The sequence below is a fragment of the Leucopleurus acutus genome, assembly GCF_964270905.1.
Source record: "Leucopleurus acutus genome assembly, chromosome: 19".
In the NCBI taxonomy this organism is placed as follows: domain Eukaryota; kingdom Metazoa; phylum Chordata; class Mammalia; order Artiodactyla; family Delphinidae; genus Leucopleurus; species Leucopleurus acutus.
The window spans coordinates 27,681,771-27,704,452 of NC_139161.1; the positions used below are offsets into that span (position 1 = coordinate 27,681,771).

General features: G+C 35.1%; 1 protein-coding gene across 4 annotated transcripts in view; it reads left to right on the forward strand.

Moving 5' to 3' along the window:
- BCAS3 (BCAS3 microtubule associated cell migration factor) overlaps nt 1-22,682 on the forward strand; it is a 574,807-nt gene that overhangs the window by 186,981 nt on the left and 365,144 nt on the right. For all 4 annotated transcript variants that reach the window (XM_082859916.1, XM_082859918.1, XM_082859917.1 and 1 more), the window contains one exon: nt 7,046-7,179. In XM_082859916.1, the coding sequence (XP_082716042.1) occupies nt 7,046-7,179 (134 nt within the window). The remainder of the gene's footprint in view (nt 1-7,045; nt 7,180-22,682) is intronic.

The window sequence follows — 22,682 nt, forward strand, 5'->3', positions numbered from 1 at the left end:
AATGGGCAAAAGATTTGAACAATCATGTCACAAAAGAAAATATGTAAATAGCCACTTAGCACCCCAACATCACTGATCACCAAGGAACATAGCATATGTAAACCACAAGAAACCACCAAGTGCTCACTGAAGTGATTAAATTTAAAAAGAGTGGCAATACCAAATGTTGCAAAATTATGGAGTTCACGGGAAGGTAAGATGATACAGCCGCTTTGGGAAAACGTTTTCCCAGTTTCTTATACAGTTAAGTGTACATATGACCCAGCAATTCCCCTCCTAAATATTCACCTAATAGAAATGAAAACATATGTCCACAGAGAGACTTGTACTTGAATCTCCACAACAGCCAAAAACAAGAATCAACTGCTTAATGGATATATAATTGTCATATATCCATATAATGGAACACTACTCAATAATATAAATAAGTGCACGGACTACTCTTACCTGTAGTGAATAGGTTTAGCAAAATATTACATGATTCCATTACATGAAATGCTCAAGTAGGCAATATTAATTCATAATGACAGAAAGCCAATCAGTGGTAGCCTGGGGCCAGGCAATGGGGAGGGGATGGACTGCAACTGGACACAAGGGAATTTTTTCACATGTTCTCTATCTTGATTATGGTAGTAGCTGCAGAGGTATACATACTTGTCATAGTCATCAAACTGTACACTTTAAATGAGTGTGTTTTATATAAATTACACATTAATAAAGGTTAATACAGTTTAAAAATTATTCTGGCTTGTGACAAGAAGTATATCCAGCCACTTGGAACAATAAGGATATACATAGACATTTACCACTTTTCCTCTATGTCTGTTGGATGAATAAACTGTTGAAAGTAATGAATACTAGAATATTTACCTATTGGATATGGCCAAAGATGTCTTTAGAAGCTTAACAATTTCATGATGCAAAATGAAAGGAAGAAAATAATTGTTTAAATGAAGATGTTAGGACATTTAAAGATTACAAACTTTAATAATTTTTAAGTTTCCATCTGTATAAATATTGAAGGGGAAGTATTAAATTCACAAGAGTTAATACTAAAACATACAATTATTTTATGAGTGATAATAATCTGAATTCCTGTAAAGATTTCTATATGACCCAGCATATGTCTCTTTTTGGAGAGAGTGTGAATAGCTGGTAATTTGTCTTCCAGTTCATATGTGTGTATTTGATAAAGAACCGTACAATTAGGTAGGTGTTATAAATAGTATATAGCAAAAAAGGCTTCCCTACTCATGTTTCCAAGATTTTATAGCATATGCCCAGTCAAGGTTTGCTACTCTTTAATTTTGCCTTTTGGGTTAACCAGCTGACGCCCAGTTGAAAAGACTTATGTTCTTATGAGGCCGCAAAAGCCTTAATGTTCAGTCTCCAGCTACCTCAGATTTTGGAGAACACCATGTACCATCAGCAGCTTTAGTCCCCACCCTCTAATGCTAACGCTCATCTATCAAACTTAAGGCTGAGAGTGAAGGAGAGGAAGCTTCCAGATAAACATACAGCAGCGCCTAAACAGCTAATCACTCTAGGCTTCCGCTTCCAGGCCCTATAATTAGAAGTCCTTCTTTTCCTTGTATTCCCAGATGACGCAAATGCTTTTTGTGGCTTGGCACCTCATCTGGGGCGTGGGTTTAGTTTATGGCCAGGCTAGAGTCTGGTTTAGTCTTCTGATGCTGCATAAATAGTTCTCAAGCCACAGTCTACTCTGTACAAGTCTTTCCTTTTATGTATATCTGCTTTTTAACTTGTTTTCTAGAAAAAAGGAGCTTGTCATTTCTCCCAGCAGATGTGCAAAAGAGGAAATTATAAATTAAAAGAAAGCATGTTATTGGTATAGTACTATACTAGCTATTTCTTCCTTTTCTCTCTACTTTTTAAAAATTAAAAAAAAATTGTTTTAAAGTTTTGTCAAAAAAGTGAGCTCATTGTTGGATTATAGAAGCCACATTTGCATGGAGAAGTGGAAAAAGAAAACTTTTGAGACAGGATACACAGACAATAATAAGGATAAATTTTCAAAGGACTAATTCTCTAAAAATTTCAGTTTGTTTTGCATATTAGAAACCAAACAGATATTGATGTCAGTTTGAAAAACTAGGAGTACGTTGAAAAGTTTCCATCTGTGATTATTTTTCATATGCAAAACAATAATAGTTTTGATTTGCTTAATAGGGACTACTATTTGAATGCTAATTATGAGTAAAATATTGATATGCTAATAAAAGAAACCAAGTGAAGTTTATGTTCAGTAGATGAGTAATATATAAATATAAGTTCATCACATTTGCTGTTAGAATGTTTCCACTGAATTGTTTGTCATATGCAGAAAATAATTTTGTGGGAATGTGGAATTGGAACATAGAAGTAGAATTGTGATAATACAAACTTACCATAACTAAGCAAAAAGTAGGAGTCAAATACTGTCCACAAGAAAGAACATGTCCCATCTTAGAAATTTATTGTTTGAATAACAACAACAATATGGAAAGAATATTAAGTATGTCAGTGACCTCATGATGATAGCTAGGCATAGAGTGGGTGGCAGTGTTATATAAAATGTTAGAGATTTGAAGTAGATCTCAATAAATGACACTTTCATCATCTCAAATGTATTCTCTTGGAAATAGCCAAGACACTGTCATCTAATATTGCTATGTTTTAATCTAATGTAATGACTAGAGCTATACCTTATATTAGCCAATAAATAGCAAACTCAAATATACTTCATCTTCCCATATAAATGCCTATTTTATCTTTCCACAGGTGCTTAATATTCTTTCATAATCTTTTCTTTCAGCAAAGAAAAGTTTTAGGAATTAAAAAATATGATTCTGTTTCCCACAGAAAACAAATAAAAATTCTGGACAAAATATTAACAAACACACACAAATTTAAATATGTGTATTATAATCTCTGGAACAACTAGTAAAAACCAATAGACAAATTAAAATTGGATATGAAAAACAGTGAAATTATCCAAAAATGGGAAGGAAGCAAGAGCAGATAAATAAACAAAAATCAAAAACAAGGGTACAACTTAAAATATATAACCAACAAGGACCTATATATTGCACAGGGAACTCTGCTAGATATTCAGTAATAACTTAAATGGGAAAATAACTTGAAAAAGAATAGATACATGTATAGGTATAACTGAATGACTTTGCTGTACACCTGAAACTAACACAACATTGTGAATCAACAGTACTCCAATATAAAACAAAAATTTTAAAAAAAGGAAAAAAACCCAAGGGTATAATCAGAAAAAAGGGTACAATAAAAAAATAACAAAATGATAGATGTAAATTCAACCCTACCCATAAGTCACACTAAATGTGAATGATGTACAAACAGCAATTAAAAGTCTGAGATTGGAATAAAAAACCCCAGAACTAGATCCCTATGATTGTCCAAAACACAGTCATTTTATAATATATTGATTGTGAAAGCAAAATAATAAACAAGTGTATACCATGCATATACCAACCAAAGCAAAACAGAAGTGGTGATACCAATATCAGAAAATGTTTACTTCGGAACAAGGGAAATATTAGGGTTAAAATGGGACATTATGATAAAAGAGGTAATTCACCAAGAACTCATAATAATCCTAAGTGTGTATGGACTTAAAAAAAAGTAGGTCTGGGGCTTCCCTGGTGGCACAGTGGTTAAGAATCTGCCTGCCAATGCAGGGGACACAGGTTTAAGCCCTGGTCCGGGAAGATCCCACGTGCCGCGGAGCAACTAAGCCCGTGCGCCACAACTACTGAGCCTGCACTCTAGAGCCCACGAGCCACAACTACTGAGCCCACGTGCCACAACTACTGAAGCCTGCATGCCTAGAACCTAGTGCTCCACAACAAGAGAAGCCACCACGATGAGAAGCCCATGCACCACAACCAAGAGTAGCCCCCGCTCACTGCAACTAGAGAAAGCCTGCGGTCAGCAACAAAGACCCAACACAGCCATAAATAAATAAATAAGTAAATTTATATTAAAAAAAAAAAAAGGTCTGGTATTTAGGGAGCTTATATAACTGGGAAAAAAGCATATTTATGATTATGCTTGGAGATGTTGACTTCTACGCAGTAATAGAACACGAAAGCAGGCAATCAATAAGTAAGGATGTTGAAGATCCAAATAACACTATCAATTAAATTAAATTGACACTGATAAGACACACCAGGTGTTCAAGTGTACATTGAACATTACCAAGATATATCATTCTGAGACATAAAACTAATTTCTTGTTGTAATGGAATTAAACTAGAAATCAATATATGAATGATACCTGGAAGATACCCAAACATTTGGAAACTAAAAAACATATCTTCCTGACACAGTAATCTAAGCTTCAACCTTAAGAAACTTGAAAAAAGAAAGAGGAAATATAACTAAAGCAAGTAAAATGAAGGATATAGTAGTAGAAGGTCTTTATAGCAAAAGGAGGAAGATAAGAGAAATCAGTGAAATGGAAAAGAGAAAACCAATGACACCAAAATGGTTTCCTTGAAAAGGTCTAGCTAGACTGTCAAGAAAAGAGAAAGGACACAAATTTTCGGTATCGTGAATGAAAAAGTGTGCTAAAGACCCTACAGACGGTATCCTTGAGTTATAGAGAGTAATTCCTCCAAGAAGAAAAATTACATTTTACATTTTAAATTAACAAAATTTAAATTAAAGAGAAATTAAATTATTATAAATATCTAAAAATCTTCACACACACACACAAAGGCCCAAATAGTTCTACTGGAAAATTCTACTGGAAATTTATTTAAGTATTTCTTCTAGAAAATAAAAGGAACATGCTGCAACAAGACCAGCTTTACCCTGATACCAGAAATAGACGAACACATGATTAGAAAAGAAAACTACAAATCAGTATCCCTCAGGAACATAGTCACGAAAATCTTCAACAAAATTTTAGCTAATTCAATGCAGCAGCATATAATAAAGGATTTTGACCAAGTGGAGTTTATCCCAGGAATGCAAGATTGTTCCACATTTGATAACTTTTCATTATTAAAAGTTACCATATTAATTGGCCAAAGAAGAAAAACCAGGTAATCATCTCATAGGTGCAGAAAAGCACTAGAAAAATTTGACATCTGTTCATTATTTAAAACTCTCGACAAATTACAAGTAGAAAGGAATGTCCTTAACTTGATACAGGGCATTTACAAAACATCTACATCTGGCATCATACTTAAAGATTGAATACTTTCTCCTAAAATATGAAACAAGGCATGAATATTGCTTCTCACCATTCCTGTTTACCTCAGCAAATGTAGTAAGTCAAGAAAAAGAAAAAAAACGTGTACGGTTTGAAAAGGAAAAAAATCAAACTATGTCTATTCACATACTATATGTTTGGAAAGAAAATTCCATGTAATCTACATAAAAACTTCTGGAATTGGCAGACTATATAGGTATGCACACATGTATATATAAATGTCAATTATATCTCTATATACTAACAAGGAAAAATTGATAATTGAAATAGAGTACCATTTATAGTAGCTCTAAGAAAATATATTTATAATCAATGTGCTGAACAAGAAAAAAAAAGTTAGAGAACACACATATCAAGGAAATGAGGTGCTGGGGCTTCCCTGGTGGTGCAGTGGTTAAGAATCCGCCTGCCAATGCAGGGGACATGGGTTCAAGTCCTGGTCTGGGAAGATCCCACATGCCATGGAGCAATGAAGCCCGTGCACCACAACTACTGAGCCTGCGTTCTAGAGCCTGCAAGGCACAACTACTGAACCCACATGCCACAACTACTGAAGCTTACATGCCTAGAGCCCGTGCTCTGTAACAAGAGAAGCCACTACAATGAGAAGCCTGCATACCTCAACGAAGAGTGCCTCCTGCTTGCCACAACTAGAGAAAGCCCATGCACAGCAACAAAGACCCAACACAGCCAAAAATAAATAAATTTTTTAAAAATTAGAGAAATATGAGGTGTTCATAGATCAGAAAAATCAATATTGTTAAGATGTCCATTATCGCCATTGTAGATATCAAAAAGCTGAATCGGTGTTTGGAAAGGCAAAGGAATTTGAATAGCTAAAACAATCTTGAAAAAGGTCAGAAAACGAGGACTTGCTTTACTTGATTTCAAAGTTTCCCTCAAAGTTACCGTAAATTAAGAAAGTGTGGTATTAATGAAAGTATAAACATAGAAATCAATGGAACAGAGTAGAACTTCCGGAAAAAGAACTACACAAATATAGCCAGTTGATCTTTGGCGTGTTGACAGTGGATTTAGAGTAGATTAAACATTTAATGGATAAAGAATAGTCTCTTCAAGTAATCCTGCTGAAACAATTGGACATTATTTGCAAAAAATTTAATTTGTCTTATACCTCACACTTTATACAAAAATTAACGCAAAATGGATGATAGACCTAAAGGTTAAATACAAAACTGAGAAATTGGACAGGAAAACAAAATTTTTGTGACCTTGTGTTGGGCACAGAATTCTTAGCTATGACATCTCATCAAAATTTGCTTTGTGAAAGACACTGTTGGGAATTTAGGTAAATATTACGCTAGAGCAGAAACAAGTTTTAAACTGGTGAATTGAGTAGGATATTACTAGTTGTAGTAGTAGATAAATTGGAACTTATAATTCAGGTTTTGAGAAATGGAAAAAGTGGAAGTGGGTTTAATTCCATGGAGGAAAGTCTTTTGCATTCTTTGTTATCAGATTTGCTATCTGAAAATGCTTGTGAACTCTGTAAATTCAGGCATTTAAACTTTTCTCTACCAGTTATATGAGAACATCACAAAACCTGGATATGTAGTATGTCACTATGCTTGTATACTGATGTGGTGTTAGGTTTTGTATTCCCGTAGGAAAAAGATCCTGCGTTTTAATTTTCTTATTTTGGGAAGTTTCTTATATATTTGGTCATTTTTTTCCCTTTGGTAATATTTTAAATCATGATTAATGCTTTGTGAAAATATTTCATCCACATACATAATGGTTTATATTTTTACCCTTTTTTGGTGTGTCCTTTAGGAATGCTTCTAGTCACGACAGATACCCTTGGCCATGACTTCCATGTCTTCCAAATTTTGACTCATCCTTGGTCCTCATCACAAAGTGCTGTCCATCATCTGTATACTCTTCACAGGGGAGAAACTGAAGCCAAAGTAAGTTGTATATTTTTCAGCAGATGTTTTCTTTGTGTAATATGACATCTAATCCAGCTGGTTATTTGTATCATATTGGAGCTTAACGTTAATGTTAGTGAGTTCATATTGTTCTTTGGACTGGGTCAGATAATTAAGAGTTTTTATCCTATTTTGATCCAGTAAATATATAAGCAGTAGGTAAACAATTCAATGAATGTTGATAAGACAGAAGGTCCATTTATCCTTCTCCCCCTACCATAATACCATTTCTAGCCTCAGAGGAAACGCTGTCATCCATATGATAGCCATCTCTCCAGACCTTCTCCTAGGCATTTTGATTCTATACATGCATACATACACACACACATACATGTAAATACATACATGTTCACATATATCAGAAAATAATCGAGTTTTATAGTGTATATAACTTATATGCATAATATTCAGTGGTATGCTGGAGCCAGCTCACAGTTGCTAGTGAGGATCAGTTATACACATCTAGCCCCAATTCTGGATGTAGTGACATTATATTGGTAGATTGAAATCATCCACGTTAGGAGTGGTTACACAATGGAAATCAGCAACACTAAAAATCAGGGCTATTTTTTCTTTAGGGAGCCAGTTTTTAACATTTACCAGCACATCACTGCTCACATATGCTTGCGCGTGCATGCGCACGCACACGCATACGCACACATCCGTATATATAATTTAATGAGCATTTGAATTAAGCACCATGCCGAGTGTATTAACATGTATTTAATACTCTTAGTATCACTTGGTAGATACTGAGATGTTTTTAAATAGCCTTAAATCCCAAATACTCTTTCACAGAGCCTGTGGGTATGCATATACCAGTACACTTCTGTATATAGTTTATTCTGAAAGATAGCTCATTGACCCAGCAACATTTATTGACTAGTCCATTCTTTCCCAGTAGTCTAAAATGTTGTTTTTCATGACTTTGCATTAAATTTTCTATAATAGAATGAAACATCTTTAATATAGATAAACCCATGATTTATAATGATACTTAAAAACAAGGTATTGGACATTACTGTATGTTGCTTGTTTGCAAACTCATTATTCTAAAAATTGATAATTAAAGAGAAAGTACCCTGCCTTTCTTGTATCAATTTAATAAGATGACCAAGTAGTTGATGAGGGAAGATTTTTTTTCCTTATTGAAGCATTTCAGAATAAAAGATGTTGGAAATTAGACTTATTTTGTTGGTCATTTTATAATATATACATTATGGTATGCACCTGAAACTAATGTCACTGTCAGTTGTACCTCAGTTTTTAAAAAAGGTAGAAATATAAGAATCACTGTGTTGCTATTTCTAATGAAACAATGTACGTAGGCAACAAACATCTCTGTGGTTTTGGCTAATGAGTCTTAATGTTAGCAATGTGGAACAGTCCTACCTATATCATGTGCTTCCCAATATGATGTAATTAGGATGTATACGACATCATCTATGAAATTAAACCTGAATTTAATTCAGCCACTAGATACAATGAGCACTTCTTAAAAAAAAATTATTTATTTATTTATTTTTTTATACAGCAGGTTCTTATTAGTTATCTATTTGATACATATTAGTGTATATATGTCAATCCCAATCTCCCAATTCATCCCACCACCACCCCATCCCACTTTCTCCCCTTGGTGTCCATACGTTCATTCTCTACATCTGTGTCTCTATTTCTGCCTTGCAAACTGGCTAATTAATTTTGTTAATTAGCACATTAAACAAAATACATAGATAGAGGGACAAGTTAAATACCATGAGAGTGCAACTAGTGAAATCTAAAATGTGGGAAGTTCATTACAAAAACCAGGCTGTGTGGCAGGGCTTAGAAGTAATTTTAGAGAATAATATCTAAGTAGAAGGTGTGGACCTTGTTTGAATCCTGTTTCATACAAATCAAGTATGAAAATACATTTTTCATACAAATGGTGAGATTTGAACATTTGGCTTAGTAGATACCATTAAGGAATTTAATATCCTTATTTTTTTGTGATTCATACAAGAGTGTGGAATTTGCTTTAAAATAATCTAGACATAAGGGAGTGTTGGTTAGATAAAAGAACAAATCCATGACAAGTAGGGATGTGGTTATATTGATTACAAGAGTCTTAAAAGACATATCAATTTACCAACTAAATTCAATATGTGAACTTTGTTTAGAGGCTGATTTAAACAAGGTATAAAAAAGACATTTTTGAGACAGAGAAAATTGACCTTGAACTGGGAGTTACATGATTTAACCAGTTTATTTTGCTGGGTCTGTAATTGTGTTACTTTTTTTTTTAAAGCCCTAATCTGTTAGGCATATAACCTGAAGTCATGCTGAAGTAGTTATTGTTGAAACGATATGATATGATATCTCTAGTTTGCCTTTGAATATTCTGGTAAAACAAAACAAACTAAGAGATAGATTGAACACAATATGCAAAGCTGGGTGATGCTGATATTGGTGGTTCAAGCAATCTCTGCACTTAGTGTATATCAGGAAATTCTTCTAGGGAATTCCCTGGCGGTCCAGTAGTTAGGACTCAGCACTTTCACCACGGGGGGATTGGATTCGATCCCTGGTTGGGGAACTAAGATTCCATAAGTTGTGCAGCGTGGCCAAAAAACAAAAAAATTCCTCGAATAGAAAGTAAAAATAAATCAGTACCTTTTACCAACATTATGCTGTTTTACTTACTTTAGCAGATTTATTGTTCATTTTCAAAAACTTTCCCAGCTATTCTTTGGCATTTTCTCATTGAAATGCATTTTAGAGTAACCCTATTGAGTTATATAAAGAATATTTTGAAGTTTTTTATTTGGATTGCATTGAAATTACATTTTAATACAGTTAGAATTCACATCATTAAATGTAGAATTTTTGCATCCAATGTTATTTAATGCTGAGGTATCATAAACTATAGATCGTTTTGTATTAGATTTGTAATTTGTATCTTCCTGCTTTGCTAGACTCTACTGTAAGATCCAATACTTCTTCTGTACCATTTTCTTGGATTTTATAAGTAGAACATACTTTCTGACAATTATGATAACTTTTGACTGTTTTCAATTTTATTTTTCTTGTTACATTAGGTCAGAACTCTAAAACAATGTATACCTATACAAGTGATAGTTGTAGTCTTTTCTTTGTTAATAATACCTCCTTTTTTTTACTTTCTTATTTTGCTGTACTGCTAGCTTCTGTTTTTACCCCAATACCATGATGTTTTTATTACTTTAGCTTTATAATATAGTTTGAAATCAAGAAACTTGATGCTTCCAACTTTGTTCTTCTTTGTCATGATCACTTTTGTTATTTGGGGTCTTTGGTAGTTCCTACAAATTTTAGGATTTTTTGTTCTAGTTCTGTGAAAAATGCCATTTGAATTTTGATAGAGATTGCATTGGATCTGTAGATTGCTTTGGGTAGTATGGACATTTTAACAGTACTCTTCTAATTCATGAGCATGGATTATTTTTTCATTTATTTGTGTCTTCAGTTTGTTTCATCAATGTCTTATAGTTTGCAGTGTGCAGGTCTTTCACCTCATTGGTTAAATTTTCCTCCATATTTTATTCTTTTTGATGCAATTGTAAATGGGATTACTTTCTTAATTTCTCTTTCTGATAGTTTGTTATTAGTGTGAAGAACCAGAACTGATTTTGTATCCTGTAGTTTTACTGAATTTGTTTATTAGTTTTATCAGTTTTTTGGTGTAGTGTTTAGGGTTTTTGTACATATAAGATCATGTCATCTTCAAATAGAGACAGTTTTATTTCTTCCATTCCAGTTTGAATGCCTTTTATTTGTTTATTTTTTTCTTGCCTAAGCGCTCTGGCTAGTACTTCCAGTACTGTGTTTAATAAAAGAATCACAAATGGGCACCCTTGTCTTGCTCCACATCTTAAAACAAAAACTTTCAGCTTTTCACCATTGAGTATGATGTTAGGTGTGGGCTTGTCATATATGGCCTTTATTATGTTGAGGTACATTCTCTCTATACCCACGTTATTGAGTTTTTATTATGAATGGATGTTGAATTGTGTCAAATGTTTTTTCTGCATCTATTGGGATGATCATATTTCATTTTGTTAATGTGGTGTGTGTCTCAGCACCTAGATGCAGACTGATAGGAAGCTGGCAGTGGTCTTTAAAGTATGCAAATGTACTTCTTTCAGGGGAAGATTGGGAGAAGGACATTTTAGTCTGCTGCCTCTATGCTGTGCCCTGGGCGGATAGCGGGTTAAGGGAAGTCAGTTAAAACTATGTAAATATCCCATTCCTCATCAAGCTTTGTATTACTTCTTTTATTTACATATATCATTTGATTGAATAGATTCTTTATTAAATGAGTTATAGTCATTCAATAATTACTTTAATACTCAAAGTATCTCAGATTTGACCAGTTGGAGCCTATTAGCTTGACATCTATGTACTTTTGACCTATCTCCATTATTCTTTGACATTGTCCTTAACTTTCTGGTACAATGAACTTGCTTACTCTTATTTAGTAACCATTTGTTTTTGTTTCTTTTGCATGGAAGTTTTTAATTAGGTGAGCATTTTAGGTAAAGATTTACTATTTCTACATGCTGCTGGGCACATTTTATTTCTTTTTAAAAAATTTTTTTCTTTGAAGTGTGGTTGATGTACAATATTATATGTTACAACACAGTGATTCACAATTTTTGAAGATTATGTTCCATTTATAGTTACTAAAAATACTGGGTATATTCCCTGTGTTGTACAATACAGGGCACATTTTATTTCTTAACTCTGGTTTTTTAATCCCTGTCCTGCCCTCCCTACTTACTGATATGCTGTACCTCAGCTACAATCTACTAGAATTATTTTAAACACCCACACCTTTAAAAAAAATTTACACCTATTTTTGATACCTCTTTTGCATTAGAATTATTTGTCACTTAATTTACCTTTACATCCAACCAGAAATAGAGATCTTGCTTAAGCTTCTTGGTGTCTCTCATCTGTAGAACAGTGCCCTGCACATGGACAAACGTTTGTAGGTAATCATGTTTGCTAGTGACAATGCTATTCCTGTTTAACAGGTAGGAAAACCAAATAGACATTATTAAAATTATGTTGTTCTATTTCACACCCTGTAATTTAGGAGACTGGAAATTTTAAACATCAAACATCAAGATCTAAGGAAACTCAATTAATGACCATAAAATTAATTTTTATAAACTTCTACTGAAAGTAATTTTGAAATGATATATAAAATTTAACACCGATGTTGAAATCTGTATGGCAAGTGATCTATCTGTCTTTGAGTATTTTAAAATCATGTCCTTCTGGAATCTTCCAAGGATTCTGAGGGCACTTTCATCAGGCAAGAAAAAAAATCAAATATGTGGATCTAATTATGTTGAATTAACTTGTTTTGTGATCTGTGACTTAGGATATCCTCTGCATCTGACAGTAATTTTCCTCATAAAGTACATATACAGTTAGAAAAATATTCTTAGTTTTCATCAATGAAGTTGTATATAGTAAGACCTTACAATATTTAAAAAATATACTTCTGTAAAGTCTTACTGAAGCAGACACAAGTAGTTTTTGTACTTAACATGCTAATTTTGATAAATGGTAAACTTGCTTTTGAAACCTCTGCATACGTGTTACTTTTACTTTATCAGAGCACTCCTGCAAAATGGTATGATTAGTATGTTTAATACTCAAGGGGGAAAGTATCTAGCTATTTAATATTATTAATTGATAGTAGCTGATGATCAGTTCAGGAAAAAAGAGTCCATGATGCAGGAAGGGGGAACCCAGATGGAGCCTAGTAGACTCCCTTTGTTGATGAGAGTCCAGGAAGACAAAGATCATCGAGTTCTCAGGACAGAGCACCAGAGAGATGAAAGCTGCAAAGAAAGAACCCCTGAGATCTGCAGAGAAATCTGCAGCCACAGGAAGGATGACATCATACTAGTAAGGAAGAAGTAAAATTATGTTTATTTAAAGATGACATGTAGAAAATCTAATGGATACTACAAAAAAAGTTAGAACTAATAAGTGATTTTAACAAGGCTTCAGGGTACTACATACTAGGAAAAAATAATTGGTGATTTTAAAAAAAATAGTTAAAATTTTAAAATAGTGACTATACCATGTGCAAGACTATATTCTAAAACTATAAAACATTGCTGAGAGTAAAGACCTGAATAAATAAAAGAGTTAAACCATATTCTTGAGCTGGAATACTTAATATTATTAGAATATCATTTCTGTCCAAACTGATCTATATATTCATTGAAATCTCCATCAGAATCCCAGCAGGATTTTAAAAAAAATTTTTGGATAGATATTGACAAGCTAGTTCCCAAATTCATATGGAAGTACATAGGACTTATACTGGGCAAAATAATATTGAAAAAGAAAGACAAAGTTGGAGGGTTACCACTACCTGATAATAAGACTTATTAAAGCTAAATAACATTCAGGAACATTTCCATACATATGTACAATTGATTTTTGACAAAGGTGCAAAGTGGAGACAAGTTAGTCAACAATGGTAATAGACTGTCTGTCTGGGTATTGATGTGCCAAAAAAAAAAAAAAGTGTTAATCCATATCTCATCCCATATATAAAAATAAACTAAAATTGGATCACATTTAAATATAAAATCTACAATTATAACGCTTTTAGAAGAAAACATAGGAGGAACCCTTTGGATTAGATACAAGTTGTCTGGTATCTACAACACATTTTAAGGAACTCTCAAAAAGTCAATGAGTGGAGGAACTCGATCTTCCGTACAGTGCTGTTGGGAATGTACAATGGTGCTGCCACTCTGGAAAATAGTTTGGCAGTTTATGAAAATCTTAACATAAGCTTGCCATTCCACCCAGCAACCTCAGTTACAGGCAGTCCACAAAATTAAATTCACATTGTTCTGGACGATATACAAATTTACTCCACATTTCTTTCCTGTGGTAGTCATAACAAATTACCTTAAAATAACAGAACAAAACCAAATTGCCTTAAAATGACAGAAATTTATTTTTTCACAGTCCTGGAAGGCAAAGGTCCAAAATCAAGGTGCTGGTGAGGCTGCACTCCCTCTAGAGTTCTAACAAAGATCTGTTCTTTGCCTTTTCCAGCTTCTGGTGACCCTCAGCATTTCTTGCCTTTTGGCTACGTCACTCCAGTATCTGCCTCTATGGTCTCATTTCCTCCTCCTCTTCTCTTTGTCTTTTCCTCCTTGTATCTTATAAGGGTACCTGTGATTCCTTTTAATGTCAACACTGATAATCCAGGATAACTTCTCCAGATCTAGAAATTAATCACATATTTTGTCATATAAGGTAATAGTCACTCTTTGGGTCTATAATGTACTGTATGTAGGTTCCAGGGATTAGGATCTGGATGTGTCTTTTTTAGAGCCACTCTTTACCTCACTACAGTCCACCCTCTGACCCTTCAAATTCAGGATTACTTCATGTGTAAAATGTATTTACTCCATACAAACATCCCTGAAGATCTCAGCACATTACAACATCTCCTCTAACTCTAAAATTTCTTTAAAATATCATCAGCTCCAAAGTTCAGATCTCCTCATCAAAATCATACAAATCAGGTATGGTTGAGACTCTGCGTATGATCCATCCTGGAGCAAAATTCCTCTCAATCTGTGTAGAAGGAGAGGATACAGAGAGAATGAGGCAGAAAAAAAAAAAAGAAGAAGAAATAAAGATGGAAAACTTTCCAAATTTATTGAAAAAAAATATTGAATATGACAAAACACAAGTTTAGCAAAAATGTCATAGTAAACTTTCTGCAAACCAAAGCAAATCTTGAAAGTAGCCAGCGGAAAATAACACATTACATACAGAGAAATAACATTTGAACAAACTGTTGACTTCTCATCAGAAACTATGGAAGTCAGAAGGCAGTGGAATAACATGTTTACAGGACTGAGAGAAAAAAGTACTGGTAATCAAAAATTCTCCATCCAGCAAAAGTATCATTTAAGAATGAAGGAGTGAGCAATAAACCTTGCACATCCACACTAGAAATCATGCACAGGGAAATGATACCAGAGCAAACTTAGATATCTTGGAAGTAATGAAGTATGTGAGAAATGATCAATTTCTTATTAGAGAGCATTTTTTCTCTCTTCCTTTTAATTCATTTAAAATATGTAGGAGTGTTAAAATTTTAAATTTAATGTTAAAATAATTTTTATATGTAAGAAATTTTAACATTTTCTCAGGTTTATATTGTATACATGTAATGCATATAACTGTAGCATAATGGACCATTGGTGCTTTGTGGGAGCAAGGAAGTATTACTATTTCAGGGTTCAATGTGCTACACCTAAAAAGACAAAACTTCATATAAAATGGAATTCTAAAAAATGTTCAATTAATTCAAAAGTAGGCAGAAAGGGAGGAGCAGAGGCACAAGAAACAGAGGGGATAAACAGAAAACAACATTAAATGGTACATCAAAGTTGAATCATATAAATAATTATATTAAATTTTAATATATTCCAATCTAAAGAACTTCAAACTAAAGGAACAAGTTATCTGTTAAAGATTTTCTTTGAATCTTTAATATGATGGTAGTAAAAGCATGTTAAAAGGTATGTCATGCAAATAATAAACATAAGAATATTAAAGATTTGACTATATTAATATCAAGTAAAATAGAGGTTAAGACAAAGACTGTTACCAGAGATATTTAATAATGTTCGAGTCAAATTATCAGGAGGATTTAAATGTCTATGCACCTAAAACTGAGTTTAATAACACTTTCTCAACATTTGACAGAACAAATAAGGAAAAAAGGGCAAATATCTGAGCAATCCTGTCAACTATGTTGTCCTAATAGATAGTTCAGCAACTAACCCCAGCACCTGTAGTATATTTATGCTTTTAAATTATGACATCGTGTATACTTTGAGTGATATGAAACAATGGATAATAGATGGGGCAAAGATTTATAATTGATGGATTTAGATGGAAATCACTGTACAAGGCAGGACAAAAAGCAGGCCTGATCAGTGGCTTGATTCCAGTCATTCTCATCAGTGGGTGGATTCTTACCTTGGGCATTAGTGACCCAGATTCTTCAGTTACCAGCCATGATTTGCTTGCACAGCTCATGGCCCTAAAACAGGGACATCTGCAATCTGCCAGTATGTAGTCTACTTCATGGCAAACAGACCATTGGCAAGGCCATCGGCAGATGACAAGTTCCGGTATAAATATAACAGTTCTAGTCCTTTGGAGTAGGAGTTTTCTTTAAAAGGCCAGATTGTAAAATAACTCTGCATTCTACATGTATTACCTCTGTCATTGTAGTGCAAAAACATCCATAGATAATACATAAATGAATGGGCATGATTGGTCCACAGTTATAGTGATCCCTCAAAGTAGAGGTGACAGCTTTCCATTATCCTGCTGTGTTGACTGGTACTTAGATTTGTCCATCCACAGTTTTTGTTGGTGCTGTGCAGCTGCCCTGGGCCAGCGGACACCATCACTTTTTATTTTAGCCAAACCATCAGTCAGGCATTTAAAGGAAACTCTGTGATTCAGGGGCTTATAGAACCAGCGGCATTACTTCAGGCAGTAGAGTGGGTGATAAAGTAGTGGTAAAAACAAGGTGCTCCTAGGGCCATTCTGGAACATATTCTGGAGTATACCATTCCCACTTGACTAGCAAGCCCTGTCGGGCCCTTCCCACCGTGCTCATCATCAGATTTGAGTTGACTCATCCCAGTGTGGGTCTGGAAAATCACACAGCCTCCATGGGTCAGGGTCAGTTCAGTTACAAGAACCTGGTAGCAGGTTAGTAGCTGCCAACTAAAAGAAGGGAGCGTACTTGGTTGCTGGATCAGGCAGGTGGCGATGTTGTACTGGGATAACACCGCTGTGAACTTCAGCAGCCATTAAGTCTCTACCTCACCTTTTTCCTACTGGGATTCTGTTGTTTCTATTGCATAACATGGGAAGGAACTGGAAGCCTAGTAGGTGAGCTGTTGTGGGCTTGTCGCATTGTCACCTCGATCTGCATGGCAGAGGATACCCCCTGACTTAAAACCATGTAAGTACAATCAGTTAAGCCATTAATACTAGTTATACATTTATCAACGTAAACGACAACAATAGTACACCCGCAAGGTCATCTTAGCTCCTCTTCCCTACTGTGAACTGTGCTTACACTTCGTTCCAGGGTATTTTTCCTCCTACGAGGGCATGGGCTGTTTCCCCCTACACAAGAACATGGACGAATGTGTTTAAGGTGCACATGCCAGTTTTTCCAGTGACGGCTGCCAGGGGATCTCATTATCCCCTGTCCTGGTGGCAGGGGAGGCTAGTCTGTAGATACTATGGGGGCAGCCAGGAGCGTTAGCCGTTTTTCCTCACTTGGCAAAGTGTTGGTGCCAGTTACTTCCCGATGAGCAGTGGTGCTGCTCACCGGCTTCCAGCGAGTGTCCAGGCATCACAGCCCCTTTCTGCCCCCACTGCCACAGTTCACACTGCACTCCTTGGCATTTTGGGCCACCCCTCATCCTTGTCTCCACTCAAGTTCAGGCTGCAGCAGGAGCCGGCTGCACTAGCACTGCAGGCTCTGTGGTGTTTACAAAGTGTCACATTTGCTTTTTTTTTTTTGTTTAGATTTTTATTGAAATAATCATAGGTTCATAGGCACTTGTAAGAAATTGTACTAAGAGATCCCATGTACACTTTACCCAGTTTATCCCAATGGTAACATTTTGAAAAACTAGAGTATATGACAACCAGCATATTGACATGGGCGCAATGCACTGATTTTTTCAGATTTTACCAGATGTGCTTGTGTGTGTGTGTTTGTGTATGTGTGTGTGTTTAGGTGTATATAGTTTAATCACGTGTCGGTTTGTGTATCCACCACTGCTGTCAAGATACTGGACGGTTCCCTCATGTTACCCTTCTATAAGTAACCTAACTTTTACAGTTTGTTTAAACATCCACCCAGACTATTTACAGTTTGGGGATATTATGAGCATGTTACGTGAGCATAGTTTTCATTTCTCTGGCATAGATGCCCAAGAGTTCAGCATGCTGTTTATTTGATAGCTCATTTTCAAATTTCTAGCAACTAGAAGAGTGCAAAACATGTAATAGGGTTCCCATGAATGCATTATTGGATAAATAAATGAATCTGAAGAATTGATATGGGGAGGGAGTAGACAGATGAGATAGAGGGTGTGTGTGGATTATCTGTCTTTACCACATCTCCATTCTAAGCATCTTATTCTCAAGCAAACTTATTGCCATTAACATAACCTCATCTGAAGGCTAGGACCTTGGCTAGTTAGTTTTTGTGATATGGGACTTGTCTTCACGGTTTTAATTGCCATTCTTACAGGCTTGTGAAAGAATAGTACTCTGGGATTTGAGACTTTTTATCCAAGTACTCTCTGCTTTCGGGTTTTCTTTCTTTTTAAAAGAGAGTTGGAAAGGGAATTAGTAATTGAATCATTAGGCATGTATTTGCCTACAGAACCAAAAACAATGGTTTAAAAAAAAAACAACCCAGGGTTTATTTTTCTCACTTTACAAGAAGGCTGCTGCCAGTTTTGGTACAGTGTCTCAGTGACTTTTTTTGTTCTTTTTCTTGTGATCGCTTTATACTTGCCACTCCAGTGGGCATCATTTCTGAATTCAAAGCAGTAAGGTGAATTCAAGGAGTAAGGACAGCTTCGGTGATGTTAATTCCTTTTGTCAAGAAAGTGGATACTTTTCAACACCTGCTGTAAGAGAGGCTTTGGGAAGCACATAGGAAGTATCTGTAGTGGTGGCAGGTGAGGGAGTGAAGGTTGGAGGTTGGGTGTTCTATTTGCCATCCACTAGTTACATCTGTACAACCACAAATCAAGGTATAGAACATTTTCATTATCTCAGAAAGTTTCCTCCTGCCCTTTTCAGTCAGTCTTCTGCCCCACTCACACCCTAGGAAATCATTGCCATTACTTCATTTTTAAAAAAGAGTATCTTTTATGTAATTTCTAAGGTTTGGTGTGGGGCTGGGGGACTGCTATTTCTGGGAAGTTTATTTTTTTTTCTAGCTCCATATTAAAGACTTCAGGCCAGTATCAGAGTCATTATCTGAGTTCTAAAACTGCAGATTTCTTGGTCACGTCTCCCCCAAGACCTCCCAACACCTCCTGAATCGTAATTCTGAAGGTGGGACCAAAGGATCTGTATTTCCTACAAATAATCTAGGTGCTTCTTAGTCTACTAAAAGTTAGAGAATCTCTGCTTTAGATTTTAGTATGTTAAAATAACAGTGAATTTTAAAATTGCTATTATTAGTTAATTGGGATTGGGGGTAAATTTGCGGCATAAATTTGGAGCCTTGTGCGATGCTCATTTCTGTATCTTAGATGCTTAAATGTAGTAACACTTAATTCTAGTGCTCAATTACTCTTGTTTTATATGTAATTTGAATTCAGCCTGTTCTGTGAATGAAATATACACTCGAGGTTTTTTTTTTTTTTTGGTTGTTTGCTTTGATAAAATGTTGGACGTAATTATGCCATATATGTCTGCTATATTAGATTTTGGTTGCCCCAAATATTGTTTGGATGAGTAAATCAATGAAATTGATTTAGATTGCTGAAAAAAATACTTGTATAAACTAGAATTACTGACATATAGCTGCAGTATGTTTTAAGGAACAAATACTTCAGCTTTCTACAGGCCTAATTGGTTTCTCATAGCCAAATTTTACATCATTACAATAAGAAGCAAGTGTGAGATGTTATAAATATGCCAAATAATACATTTAAAGAGCAATAAATTATATAACCGAATAGAAATTTGCAAAACATTTAATTAAGCACTCTGTATTTCTTATTTATATCTCATTAGTTAAGAATTCTGACATTTGCTTATTTAAAAGCTCCAAATTGATAATAATGAGTGTCCTAATGAGGGTTCCCAGTCTTTCTTATTTTTAATAATATATGAAAAACCACCCAACTTGTTTGATAACAGGAACAGTTGTATCATTTTGCATTTTGTGGATAGGCAACTTGTTATCCTTCGTAATGTTATTTAAAGGATTAAACTTTCTCTAGTTTCTTGACAGCTGATGTCTTTAGCAGCTCTTCTCTGCTCGTTTATGTGTCCTGATGTGTCTTTAAGGTCACAGAGCAGAATTACTTCTCTAATAGCAGTTTTCTAAGTAAGCTTTTAGGTAGAATTCTGTCTTCTTGCCTTGATACTGTTTGTTAGTACCACCTCATATCAGAAGTATTCTTAAAATGAAATTAGGAAACTTCTTTTCATTGACAGACCAGGAAGTCATCTTGATTATAAGTGTTTTGGAAAAAGGTTTTAGATGACATGGTTTAGTTCCGCTGTGGATGGAACATAAGTTACTCAGTAAGCCTAGAGATAGTTTTCTTTAGATGTTTGATTCTGGCTTGTGTTAATGCATTTGATACTATAATATTAAATTTGTCTGGTACTGTGTTTCTTTTCTCTTGCTTCTGCTGTTTACACTTTTCTTTGTCCTACCCCTTCCTTTTCTCCTGCTTTTCTTTAAGTCGTTTAGCTGAAAGTTAGTGTAAGTGAAGTAGAGAGGTAAAGCACTTGAGGAATGACTTTTTATTCGTAATTCTAGAATTGCTGGGAGTTAAATTTCTCAGTGTAAAGAATCAGGAGATTCTTTAATTATAACATTAATGTGTCATTTGGATGTGTCACAGTAATTGAAATGGGCAGGCATGGGGCTCAGTTTGGGGTTTATCCATGTATTGATAATTTTGGTCTGTCAGTTGTCTAGCAATGAAATATCCTGTTTTGATGTAAGACTAAAATTTCTTTTTTATTTCAAAGATTCCAGGCTCTTGTACTTTGATGAATACTTATAGCTTTTGCTTGTAGAATATTTCTGAAGTATTAGTCAAGATTTTAAGCAGAATTTAGGCTTATTTGAAGATTTAATACACTGAAAATCGGCTTCTTTGACTGCTTGAGGAGTTTTACTCACAAGTTTTAAATCCTATTCACAAACTTCTTATCTTATTTTACTATACTTTTTTGTCTGGGTTATTTATTTATTTTTATTTATTTATTTTTGCGGTACGCCGGCCTCTCACTGTTGTGCCCTCTCCTATTGCGGAGCACAGGCTCCGGACGCGCAGGCTCAGCGGCCGTGGCTCACGGGCCCAGCCGCTCCACGGCCTGTGGGATCTTCCCGGACAGGAGCACGAACCTGCGCCCCCTGCATCGGCAGGCGGACTCCCAACCACTGCGCCACCAGGGAAGCCCTTAGCTGTCTTTTTTAAGTATAAAAGTAAACAGACTTTTTTTTTTCTTTGCGGTACGCGGGCCTCTCACTGTTGTGGCCTCTCCCGTTGCGGAGCACAGGCTCCGGATGCGCAGGCTCAGCGGCCGTGGCTCACGGGCCTAGTCGCTCCGCGGCATGTGGGATCTTCCCAGACTGGGACACGAACCCGTGTCCTCTGCATCGGCAGGCGAACTCTCAACCACTGTGCCACCAGGGAAGCCCTACAGAGACATTTTTGTTCAAGTTGTCATCATTAGATTGATATCAAGATGAAAGTAATAAATTCAGTTTGCTAATTTGAAAATACTGGGACTTCTGTATTTCAGTACCTGATAAATGTCATACAATTTGGTGACTAACTTTACCTAGATCAAGTTTGTGGCCAGTCAGTTTTTCTGTAAAATTTTTTCTACAAACATAGCTGCATTCATTGATTTACATATATTTTCTATGGCTACTTTGTCACTGGAAGGTCAGGGAAATAGCTGAGCGAGACCGTATGGCCTGTAGTGTTTGCCAACCACTGCAAATACGTAAGTTTTTTTCTTTTTTTTTTTATTGTTATCAGAGTGGTTTTTTTTAAATTGAATAAGTTTAACATGTAACATTGTGTAAATTTAAGGTGTACAACTTGTTACTTTGATACATTTATACATTGCAATGTGATTGCCATTGTACCCATATTTATCACATTATATAACTGTACAATATTATTGTCTATATCAGTATACTGTGCATTAGATCTCTATGGCTTATTTACTACTCGTTATAAATTTGTACTCTTAAACACTGTCTGTCTTATCCCCGCCTCACATCCCCTGGTAACCACCATATTTTACTCTGTTTTTTACAGGTTTGCTTTTCTTAGATTTCACATATAAGTGATACTGTAAAGTTATTTCTCTGTCTGACTTACCACGTTTAGCATTATGTGTTCAGGGTCCATCCATGCTGTCACAGTTAGGAGGATATCCATTTTTCTCATGGCTGAAATATTCTGTTGTGTATATATACATGCCACATCTTTTTTCTCCATTCATCTGTTGATGGACATTTGGATTGTCATTTGGGTGTTTTTGAGACATTTTCTCTTCCCACCTCTCTTTAGGGTCCTATATCTGTGTCTGTTGAAGAAACTTCTACTTAACTTTCCTTCAGTTACCCTCATCTCCACTGCAAA